This window comes from Bombina bombina, chromosome 9 (assembly GCF_027579735.1).
Source record: "Bombina bombina isolate aBomBom1 chromosome 9, aBomBom1.pri, whole genome shotgun sequence".
Lineage (NCBI taxonomy): Eukaryota > Metazoa > Chordata > Amphibia > Anura > Bombinatoridae > Bombina > Bombina bombina.
The window spans coordinates 187,128,053-187,140,581 of NC_069507.1; the positions used below are offsets into that span (position 1 = coordinate 187,128,053).

At 38.2% G+C, this 12,529-nt stretch overlaps 1 protein-coding gene across 1 annotated transcript in view; it reads left to right on the top strand.

The window, feature by feature from the left end:
• Positions 1–12,529, top strand: part of ADAM12 (ADAM metallopeptidase domain 12) — a 510,388-nt gene that overhangs the window by 360,079 nt on the left and 137,780 nt on the right. The window contains exon 11 of the mRNA XM_053692967.1: positions 1,530–1,725. Coding sequence (XP_053548942.1) covers positions 1,530–1,725 — 196 coding nt within the window. The remainder of the gene's footprint in view (positions 1–1,529; positions 1,726–12,529) is intronic.

The window sequence follows — 12,529 nt, forward strand, 5'->3', positions numbered from 1 at the left end:
CTAACAAAGGTGGTGAAGACACAGTACACATAGGCGTGCTAACAGTTGCAAAAAGGGGTTTATCGTGGCTCTGCACATTTCGGAAGTAGCACACTTATTACAAGTTGAAAGTAAATGTGATCGACTGAGCGCAATTGAATTTAAAGCACATCAAAAATTACAGTTACACTCATAATAACACCATCTAATAAAATATATTTTAAACAAAAATTGCATATACAAGTTATAAGGGCTCAAAGATATAAGATCTCATGTGTTGGGGGGGACTGCAAAGGGTTTCAACATAGAGATATATACATAACTAAATATGTAAATTTGTGTCCCCACTCCCTTTTAAAGGACACAATAATGCTTCCAAACCAGTCTCAATATAAGTTATGGTTAGTAAAAAATAAGAGAAAAAAACGCCTCCTCTACTGTGAGCTTAGTTACAAACCATAGATCATTGTATAGCCCATCCATACACAATTCTACGGAAAATCTGCACTACCATTGTTTTCCACTGAAGCAGAGAAAACTGGGTAAGAGGTGCAGCTATATCATTCTTGGCACAGTAAGCATGGGGTCCACGTCTGATTTCCCCCATTACTCTTAGGGAGATCAAAATACAAAAGAGAAGTGCTCACACACAGACTGATGGTGCTTAAAGGGACAGTCAACACCAGAATTCTTGTTGTTTTAAAAGATAGATAATGCCTTAATTACCAATTCCCCAGTTTTGCATAACCAACACAGTTATAATTATACACATTTTACCTCTGTAATTACCTTGTTTCTAAGCCTCAGCAGACTGCCCCCTTATTTTAGTTCTTTTGACAGACTTGCAGTTTAGCCAATCAGAGCTGTCTCCATTGTAAATTCACGTGCATGAGCTCAATGTTATCTATATGAAACATGTGAAATAATGCCCTCTAGTGGTGAAAAACTATAAAAATGCATTTAGATTAGAGGTGGCCTTAAAGGTCTAAGAAATTAGCATATGAACCTCCTAGGTTTAGCTTTCAACTAAGAATACCAAGAGAACAAAGCAAAATTGGTGATAAAAGTAAAATGGAAAGTTGTTTCAGATTGCATGCCCTATTTGAAACATGAACGTTTTTTTGGGACTTAACTGTCCCTTTAATGGCCCACCCTATAGGATGGTACCCACCCAGGGTGTAGCTTCTTTCGGCCCAATCTGTTCTTGCCACAGAAGAGAACTTTCCTGTAGTATATCAGTCTGACCCCATCCATTGCTATAATTTAGCTTTAGTGGTCCTTGAAGTTTGTTTTTTATATATTTATATGGGTGTTGTATGAGAAGATTGAGGATTAAGATAGGAGGGGACTAGCAAACAGGGTAATCATTCCCTTAACAAGAAAAGGAAAGAGCACTTTCAACATTATATTCGGCATGGGTTGCATAGCACTGGGAAACATAATCTCATTGTACTAAAATTTGTACTGCAGAACCATTTTTACATAAATTCATATAAAAATGTTATGAAAATATTGCTATTAGTAATACATTTTATTTATTTATTTGGCAGCTGAAGCCAGCGGGAACACGTTGTCGGGAATCAAGTAATGTTTGTGATCTGCCGGAGTTCTGCGCTGGAACAAGTGCGCACTGCCCGGCTAATGTTTATCTACATGACGGTCACTCATGTAACAGTGTAGATGGCTACTGCTATAACGGCATGTGTCAAACACATGAGCAGCAATGTATCACTCTCTGGGGCAAAGGTAAGTTCCGGTCTATAATGGACAGTGTCTTATCCATATAAACATTGCTGACTCAGCATCACAGAGACACTTGATCTCTTGGTAATTTTTATGCACTGTGTTTAGGCCTTACAGAAAATAGTAAGACAAACAACTGTATGCAGTAGGTCTGTGAGGAGAAAGACCTTGTAAATGAGAGATTTCAGAGAATATCTAGACTATTGTAATCTTAATAGCCAAACCAGATTATTTTAATCTTAATAACCAAACTTTACAGCAGTGGTGTGCAGAAGGGCATCTATGGTTATGAAGAATATCAAATCTTGCCAGCTAGAATTTACTTTGGGACACATGTAGGGTTAACAGATGTCTAGCATTTAACTGAAAAGTTTAAAATGTGAAGCTACAGATATAGGGGCATATGTATCAAGCTCCGTATGTAGCTTGATACCCCGTGTTTCTGGCGAGCCTGCAGACTTGCCAGAAACAGCAGTTATGAAGCAGCGGTCACAAAGACCGCTGCTCCATAATGTCCGCCTGCTCTGAGCAGGCGGACAGACATCGCCGGAAATCAACCCGATCGAGTACGATCGGGTTGATTGACACCCCCCTGCTGGCGGCCTATTGGCCGCAAGTCTGCGGGGGGCGGCGTTGCACCAGCATCTCTTGTGAGCTGCTGGTGCAATGCTGAATACGGAGAGCGTATTGCTCGCTGTATTCAGCGAGGTCTGTCGGACCTGATCCGACAGACCTTGATAAATTGGGGCCATAATCTGTAGATTACGTAGCAAAAAGGTACAAAAAAGAAATACAATTGCATGCATGCTCCCCTTTAAGTGAAAGCTGCTGCCACCCTCAGTCCCTCCCCAAACTGCAGAAACAAGATGCTTGAATAGATAGGGGTGCAGGTCTTCAGTGGTTCCAATGTGCACTTCAACTTTTCAAATTTCTGAAAAAAGCATATCCGCAATGGTACAAACGACAATTCCCAAGGTGACAGTCAAGTCAAAAATAAACTTTCATGATTCAGATAGGGCATGCCATTTTAAACAACTTTCCAATTTACTTTTATTATCAATTTTGCTTTGTTCTCTTGGTATTCATAGTTGAAAACAAACCTAGGTAGGCTCATATGCTAATTTCTTAGCCCTTGAATGCTGCCTCTTGTCTGAATGCATATTTACAGTTTCTTACAACTAGAGGGCATTATTTCATGTGTGCCATATAGATAACATTGTGCTCACACCCATGGAGTTACCTAGCAGTCAGCACTGCTTGGCTAAAATGCAAGTCTTTCAAAAGAACTGAGATAAGGGGACAGTCTGCAGAGGCTTAGATACAAGGTAATCACAGAGGTAAAATGTGTATTAATATAACTGTGTTGGTTATGCAAAACTAGGGAATGGATAATAAAGGTATTATCTATCTTTTTAAACAATAAAACTTCTGGTGTAGACTGTCCCTTTAATGGAAAATACTCACAGGGAATATTAAGAATCAACAGCTTTTTTGCAGTGGAATAAACACAGGATCAAGCTCCATTGCAAAGATTAAAAAGGCTCTGTACACACTTTAATTGCTCAACACGTTTCAATGGCACATCCATCTTTTTCAAGAGTAGTAATGATTCTACTGCTCTTAAAACGACACACACTCTCTCATATAACACACACGCCACACACTCTCATACAACACATGCAGATACCACACACACTAATACAACACATACACACTCTCTTATATAGCACACACACTACACACACTATCATATAACACACACTCTCCTACAACGCAAGTTGTGATCCTATAAACATGGTGTTGCAACCCAGTAATGGGTCTCGACCCGTGGTTTGAAGAACCCTGGTATAACTAAATTTTTATAATAACCAACTGATGTTTTATCTAATTGTATAGAACAAATGCAATATCTATTTCTTTTTATTTTCTCATTTTTTTAACTATATTTTGTTAATTTGACTCATATGTTCCATATCATAGCATCTAAACTAGAAATTTGACCCATATTGGATTATAAAATGTTTATGTACAATGTCACCAAATAATAAATAAGTATTTACAGTCCTTTTAAAATTCCCTAAAGTTCAGCATTTCCAAAGATGAGATCATTGAAATGCCTCTATTAATTAATTATTACTATAAACATGTTCTTCATTCTTATTAGATAACTGAATTCTTGGCGGTTCGGCAAACAAAATATTCTGATGTATGATGTAACCTGACATAAAATATATGCCTGACCTAACAATGAATTCTATGAAAATTAAAACTAAAGATGAACATTATGATTTAAAGGACACAATAATTACAATATTATATTATATCATTCACAGTTAAAATTCCATGGGTATATAACTTCCAAGAAAACATAAAATAGAAAAACCAATGGTTTCTCTAAAAAAGAACAGATATGTAACTTTTAAATCAATGGAGCAATAAATCAAAATGATCAAAATGTCCGGTCTTAATGAACTATTAAAGTTGTTTTTGAATTATTCTTTGTACATTGGCCAGTATCATTCTTTCATATTTCAAGAAGAGTATATTTGATGGATGTAATATTTATTTCAGAATAAACCTCTAGACTTCAATTGAAGCGCTACTACAGATAACTGTCAGCCTTTCACCCACTCTTTCTTCAATTATATATGGGAATATCTGCACAAGATAAACAAATGAAAAAGCCGGTCTTCATGCTTATCTCTTTAGACAGGCTGGACTCTCATATCTAGCAGAGAATGTTGAAAATGTCTAGCCAAGTGATTGCATTTTTACAGTCCGTTAGTAAATAATAATTACCATGTTTTCATGCCTATCACATGGAGTAGATTAGATGTCTAATACTGTATATTTTATTTTTATGATGTTATCGTTAATAATAAATATAACTGTTTCTATTTCATTCCATTAATCTTACTTTTACATTATCCTTATTTAAATTAATGAATGAAGTGGATCTAATGCATTCCAAAGCTCTTTTAATTTAAACATCAATTTCAGTTTGTTTTTCTTTGAGTTGGGTTAATCAAACTTATATAAAAAAAAACCTGCACCTTTAGATGATACCTAGAGATTCTAAACTAACAATTTTATTTTTATTTCATTCTTTATTCTTTGAATTCCAGATTTGCCATTGAAATAATTGTATACACAAATGGCAATTTAAACATTTATAACTACTTCACATTGCCAGTATTAGCTAAAGTGTTTTCTGCCATACCCTAAGAATGCCAATTATAAAAAGGGGGAAAAGAGACAGAACTACAAAAACTAAAGAACTCTAAAAAAAAATAAAAGAAAATAAATGAAAAACACTTCCATAAAACTAAAGCCACCCCCTAAAAACACCTATCCTAAAAATTATTTTAAAGATCAATAAGCCAATAGAATTTGTTTCCTATTGGCTGATTTAAAAAAAAAAAAAACAAGATCCTTCTATTGGCTGATCCCTAGTGAAATTCTAAAAAGGCAGATTTTGCTATACTTCTCCAAGGGTCATTCCCTGCATTTCTGTATATGAAGGAGAGACAAGCCCAGTGCAATATAGCACTGCATCACATGAGAGTACTGCTGCATTTACACTTTGTGCTTTGTTTTTTATATTACTTTACACTTCAGATTCTTTTATTACATTTAAACTTTGCACTTTATATTTTGTATTTTATTTTGTATACAGCAGTGTATTTAAGGTTATGATTTTACAAATTCTGATTATGATTTCACAGTTTCTGTTTAACAAATTAGGATTATACTTTGTATATTTATGTGTATCTTTTACAAATTACATTGAATTATATATTTATATTTAAAATAAAACTGAGAAGGGCGAAGCCTGGCCATTACGGTAATGGCCTCACACTGAAAGTGCTTTGGTGCCTTGTCAACATCAAGGCACAAACTGATGGCTCATAGGCTCTAAACAGTGAATAAGCATCTAATGTAGCTCCGTGATGAATGGCAGACAAGGGGAGTCTTTTGTATAGCTACCAACATACAATCGATCACGGAGAGGCCACATGGGCTCCAGATGGAAATCCTGTACCACATACCCAGGAAACTTACTAGGAGCAGTCAATACTGGCTAAAATATAACAAAGCATACGGTCTCCTATATGCAGCTCCTACCTTATGTAAAACACCTGGTTCTTCTGCATACTTAGCCAGACTAGATCACTGAAGAAGCACCACTTATAGAGGCCCTATGCCATAACCAGTGATCTGCAAGGCTCCCTGACAAATAGCAGTCTGGAAAATATGGTGAGTGATAACCCCATACTTCCATCACACACCGCCAACAACTAGATCTGAAATAAGTTACAGAGCTTATCGGACATTCCTTTTACTTGCTAAACAAAGTTGCAGGCTAATGACTATAGTGACCTGCAACTAGCCCTTCTGGAAGTAAAGTTATCACATTGCTGAGAGCATCCGTATACTTTTCTATACCTTTAATAATACTGCACTGATAGCTTAGTAAAGATAAGTAATTGTGGACAGATCTACAAGGGCAGAATTGCAATCACTTAATATATATTTATCAAATAATGTAGATCTTCTCTGATACAAGTTAAAGTAGCAACTGTCAGAATATCGGTGGGCTCAGTATCTACTTTGATTAAAAATGTATATATACTTTAAATGCTGGGATGCCTTACAAAAAAATGCATCACTCCTACTCCTGTATTTACTATTTTTTATGTGGGTTTAGCCTTAGTAAATTCGTCAATAATTCTGTCCAGTGCCTGGACAGATCATCCCTCTGTAACTTGCTTAATAGAATGACCAGAAGCTCCAGTGACAACATTTCAATGGAGATTAGACAAATACCTTTTAGAGGATGTTCTGATTAAAAGGAACCTAGAAAGGCTCTTGTGGAGTATTTCAATTTTAATATGTCAGAACAACTTAATAAAACAATAGTGTGGGAAGCACATAATTGCGTCATCAGAGGGGAGCTTATGAAGATTAGGGCTAAAAACAGAAAACACAAATAGAAAAATACAATTCGTTACTAATAGATGAAGCTCTGTTAGAGTGCCTACATAAGCGGAACCTGTTAGGCACTGCTCTGTGCAGCCGTAAGTAGCGTCAATTTGCTAGGCAACATGACTTAGGTGTTCTCGCCGGCCGCTCAGTGACATCACACAGTCTATTTACTCTCAGGCTGGTGGACCCTTGGTGCCCATTGGTTGTAAATGCACCACACTGTGACTCCTTCCTAATCTGCCTAAGACTGAACTCCTCTCTGTCTGTGAGTACCCTTCCTAAGACTGTTTAACTTCTGCCTGACTGAACTGCTTATTGGAGCAGCCATAACTGCCTGTCTTCATAGTCCTTTTTCATCTCCACTTGGCTCTTCTTTGTGCAGAAAAAGGACGGAAGCCTCCGTCATTGAATTGATTATCGGGGTCTCAACCAGATCACCATAAAGAATAGTTATCCTCTTCCCCTCATCCCTGAATTATTAAACTATCTTTAAGGAGCTTCTGATTTTATGAAATTAAACAATCATGGAGTTTACAATCTGGTCTGAATCCAAAAGGGTGACGAATGGAAAACAGCCTTGAATACTCGTTTTAAGCATTATCAGTACTTGGTCATGCCCTTCGGGCTGTGCAATGCCCCAGCGGTGTTTCAACATTTTGTTAATGAAATCTTTAGAGATTACTTGAACACATTCATAATAATCTACCTAGATGACATCCTTATTTTTTCCAAGAATCATCATGAGCATATCCATCAAGTGACTTTAGTCCTCCAACGACTATAAGAGCGTTCCTTATTTGCAAAGCTAGAAAAAAGTTCCTTTACATGATTACATGATTTCCAGCAAAGGATTCAAGATAGACCCTATGAAATTGTCCGCTATAATGGATTGACCTAAACCCTCTACTTTGAAGGCCTTGCTCTGCTTTTAAGGCTTTGCTAATTATTATAGAAAATGCATTAAGGGGTTTTCCACTATCACTGCTCCTTGGTCAGAGAAGGCTATTTCTGCTTTTCATTCACTTAAAACAGCTTTTTATTCAACTACAATGCTTTGAAATCCTGACCATTCTCTTTTTCTTCATTTTAGAAGTTGATGCATCTGATGTAGTAGAAGGGGCAGTGCTTTTCCAACGTACTCCAGACTCTGGCAAAATACACCCTGTGGCATATTTTTCTAAAAGATTCAACACAGCAGAGTTAAATTATGATGTGGGTAACAAAGAATTGCTAGCCATTAAAATGTTACTGGAGGAGTGGAGACACCTATTTGAAGGAACACTTCAACCCTTCATGATCTTAACCGATCATAAGAATTTTTTGTATTTACAGATGGTCAAAAGGTTAAATGCTTGACAAGCTATTTTTCTTCAGATTTAATTTTGTTCTTTCTTACATTCCTGGAACCAGAAACACCAAGGCAGATGCCTTGTCTAGATAATTTCTCCCATATTCTTTGATGGACAACCCTCACGATGTTATTCTCAAATCTCAGAAGATTGTAGCCCAACTGACTAGTTCTGTACTAAAAAGAATACATGCAGTACAATCAAAGATACCACCATCCTGTTCTCCCTATCAGAATTGTCTCTTCATACCTAAGCAACTTCGTCTCAAACTCCTTTAATAGGCAAACAACAATGTTGTAGCTGGGCATCCAGGCTTCAAAAGTACCTTGAAAAGATTGACACAACATGTTTGGTGGCCATCTATAAGAAAGAATACCCAAGATTTTGTGGCAGCTTGTTAAACCTATGCTTCCAACAAAGCCTCCCATAAATAACCTTTTGGTTTGATCAGCCCTGGCCTATTCCTAGCCAACCATTGACTCACATATCTATTAACTTCATCACTGACTTACCCATCTCTCAAGGCCATAATACCATATGGGTAGTGGTTGACCATTTATCTAAATCTGCTTATTTTGTGCCTTTACCAGGCTTGTCTACTGCCCGAGAACTGTCTGATCTTTTATACTTCACATAGTAAGATTGCATGGCATACCCTATGAAATTGTATTGGAAAGATGAGTACAGTTTGTCTTTTAGTTCTTAAGGCCTCTACATAAACAACTAGGAACTACAATATCTTTGTCTACTTCTCATCATGCCCAGTCCAATCGGAAAACTAAACGTGTCAATCAGTCTTTGGAAACCTTCTTATGACACTACACAGATCTTCAACAGTCAAACTGGTCCCAGTTGTTGCCCCTTGCCAGACATGCCTATAACTCTTGACTAAATTCTTCATTACAATCTTTTCCATTTTACACTGCCTATGGCTTTGAGCCTAGGATCTTCTCCATGATTCCCTCAGATACAGGTGTACTTGCAGCAGATCATCACATCAATGACCTACATTGTCAAGTGTTGCAACAATCAATTCGACTTTATAAATTCTCTGCAGATCGCAAACACAGGTTATCGTTATCACCCAAATATCTCAGTGAATATCAAGTCTGGATATCTACAAAATATCTTCGTCTCAGGCAACCTTCAGCCAAACTTGGTCCTCACTATATACGACCATTTTGAATTCTACACCAAGTATGCTGATCAGCCTACCTGGTAGCTCTTTCTAAAACCCTGAAAGTACACCCAGTTTAATGTATCCCTTTTGAAAACTCTGGTCCATATTTAATTAATTGGAAAGAATATTCTGTATAAGAACATCATGGGAGCCTGCTCATCAAGTCCATGCCTCAGAACTGATCAAGGTATTTCATACTGCATATTCCTCCAAGCTTTATAAAGTCCCCAGGGGAGACCTTGCGAGGGGAGCACAGTGGAGAGAGACATTTACAGTAGAACATCTAAGGCTGATATAAAGTCTCAGTTTGAAGAAAATACAAATTAAACAGAAATTATTTTACTACAATTTATCTTGATTTTGCCTATAGTTTAGTATATACTACTTTTATGTCAGTTAAACAATTGTAATGTGAATTTTTAGCAAACTTCACATGCTAACAGTTGGCAAGATAATTCAGTGAGACCAACTTGTTTAAAATGCTTACAGAATTTCACAAGAATTGTGAGAGAGCTTCAGACATACCCTGGGAAATGTGGACTGTAGCCTACCAGGTCACACAAGCATGTTGCTACCATTGCATGCAACTGCACAAAATCTCATGACCATTAAAGTAGTTCTCAGACTTGCAGGGATTAGACGTACATAGTATATATATATATATATATATATATATATATATATACACACACACTGTGGCATCAATAGAAAGTGCTTGCAGGGGGGGTGAGGCATAAGAGAGGAAAAAAGGAGACAGTGAGAATTGTTTCTTCTGGTATACATTTGAACACAGCCTCCTAAGCACGGCATGTACACACACACACGCACACATTTGTATAGTATAATAATTGTTCAAATTTGCCCATCACCTCTAGGAGCAAAGGGATTAAATACAGTCTGTCCTGTGGTTAGCTTTTGAGAGGGAGACAACAGTACACATGAAAGAAACCATTAACAATAAGCACCTGTTACCTTATTTTCTTGCTATAAGCCTGTATTAAGTGAGACACTAGTCTGCACCGCACTGAGGCAGAGAGAAGGGGGAGGAGCCGGACTACTTTTCAGAGTAGGCGCGCATTGAGCAGTGCTGTCTGAGAGGGTGCTCTAAAAAATTCAGTAGAGGGGGAAGACAGTGAGCAGGTCCACTATATGCCCAACATTTATCTATCCAAATAAAAAGAAAAACTGCCCAAATTACGCTTATTCCCCTATACGATGGTAAAGATGGAATTGCCTCTACACTCCCCTTAAATTGTGTCCAACCCAACCCTGAGCTGATGTGGCACACAAGGAAATCTCCTGGCATTTCGATAGGCCAGTCATCTGTCCTAAATGGCACACTGTTTTGATTTTAGAACATATCAATTTTGCACTACAAAGTGCCTTTAAGTACACTTTACAGTGAATTCACATGATTATGGTTTATACTTTCAATAATAATGATTCAAAGAACTTTGTGCATTTAAGTAGTTTTGAAGAAAAAAATCTGTTTCACATGCATTGATATCTATATATATTGTGACTCGGGGGACTCCAAACAGCTGCATTCGATTCTAGAAATGACACATATGATAAGGAATTAGCAGAAAAACACAGCAAGAATATGAAAGAAAGAAAGTGCAATGTGTGCTGAAACTATTAATTATCCCTGTTGAATTGACACAATGTAACATCAGGTCAGATATCAAGCAGCTCAAGAGCTTGTATATTGTAGGTTTCCTGAAGGGAAAGCTTCCTCTGCAAACTGTGTTGACTAAATGTCTTATCTGTTTGCTCAAGTCTCTTGAAACCTACTCTTCAAATCCAGCAGTTCCCTTATATTTCAAATGTTGAATTCCTTACAAACCCTCAGGAAAGACCACTGTCATCTGCTGATATTTATCCGTGGTAAAATATTTGTCTTTGAGGGGGACACAGAGGGGCATATCTATCAAGCTCCGAATGGAGCTTGACGGCCCGTGTTTCTGGCGAGCCTGCAGGCTCACCAGAAACAGCAGTTATGCTGTCCGCCTGCTCTGATGAGGCGGACAGGAATCGAGTACGATCGGGTTGATTGACACCCCCTGCTGGCGGCCGATTGGCCGCAAATCTGCAGGGGGCGGCGTTGCACCAGCAGCTCACAAGAGTTGCTGGTGCAATGCTGAATATGGAGAGTGTATTGCTCTCCGCATTCAGCTATGTCTGTCAGACCTGATCCGCACTGTCGGATCAGGTCTGACAGACATATGATAAATAGGCCTCAGAGAGTCAAGAATGAACGTATATGCATTCAGCGTTTGCAGTACATAGTCTACTCTGCTGTTAAAGGGATACTAATCTCAAATCTAAACTCCCCATAAAGGGTTAGATAGCAAGAGGAGCGTGATTCATTGTCTGAGTTCTCTTTTGTGCAACCTTGTGCAAATAATAGCAAACATTATAACAAGCAGATGGTTACATATTTTAACCAAAGTATCTTACTACAGCTGTGTAGTAGACATGTGCACCGCGAAAAAATTCGGTTCGTTTTCGGTTCGGATCGATTCAGACTTTTCGAATTTCGTTTCGGATCGAATCTGATTCGGCAAAATTTGAATAAATTCGTTTCGGATTTATTCGGATCCGAATAAATTCGTTTCGGATTTATTCGGATTCGGCTGAATTCGGTTCTATTCCGTTCCGAAATTCGGTATGTTTTTAGTACACTAACACCCATTTAGTACACTAAGTCACTAACACCCATAAACTACCTATGAACCACTAAACCGAGGCCCCCCCACATCGCAAACCCTATAATAACATTATTTAACCCCTAATCTGCCGATCGGATATCGCCGCCGCCTACATTATAGCTATTAACCCCTAATCTGCTGTCCCTAACACCGCCGACCCCTACATTATAGTTATTAACCCCTAATCTGCCTCCCCCCAACGTCGCCGCAATCTAACTACAAGTATTAACCCCTAATCTGCCGACCCGATATCGCCGCCGCCTACATTATAACTATTAACCCCTAATCTGCTGTCCCTAACACCGCCGACCCCTACATTATAGTTATTAACCCCTAATCTGCCTCCCCCAACGTCGCCGCAATCTAACTACAAGTATTAACCCCTAATCTGCCGACCCGATATCGCCGCCGCCTACATTATAGCTATTAACCCCTAACCTGCTGTCCCTAACACCGCCGACCCCTACATTATAGTTATTAACCCCTAATCTGCCTCCCCCCAACGTCGCCACAATCTAACTACAAGTATTAACCCCTAATCTGCCGACCGCAAATCGCCGCCACTATAATAAATGTATTAA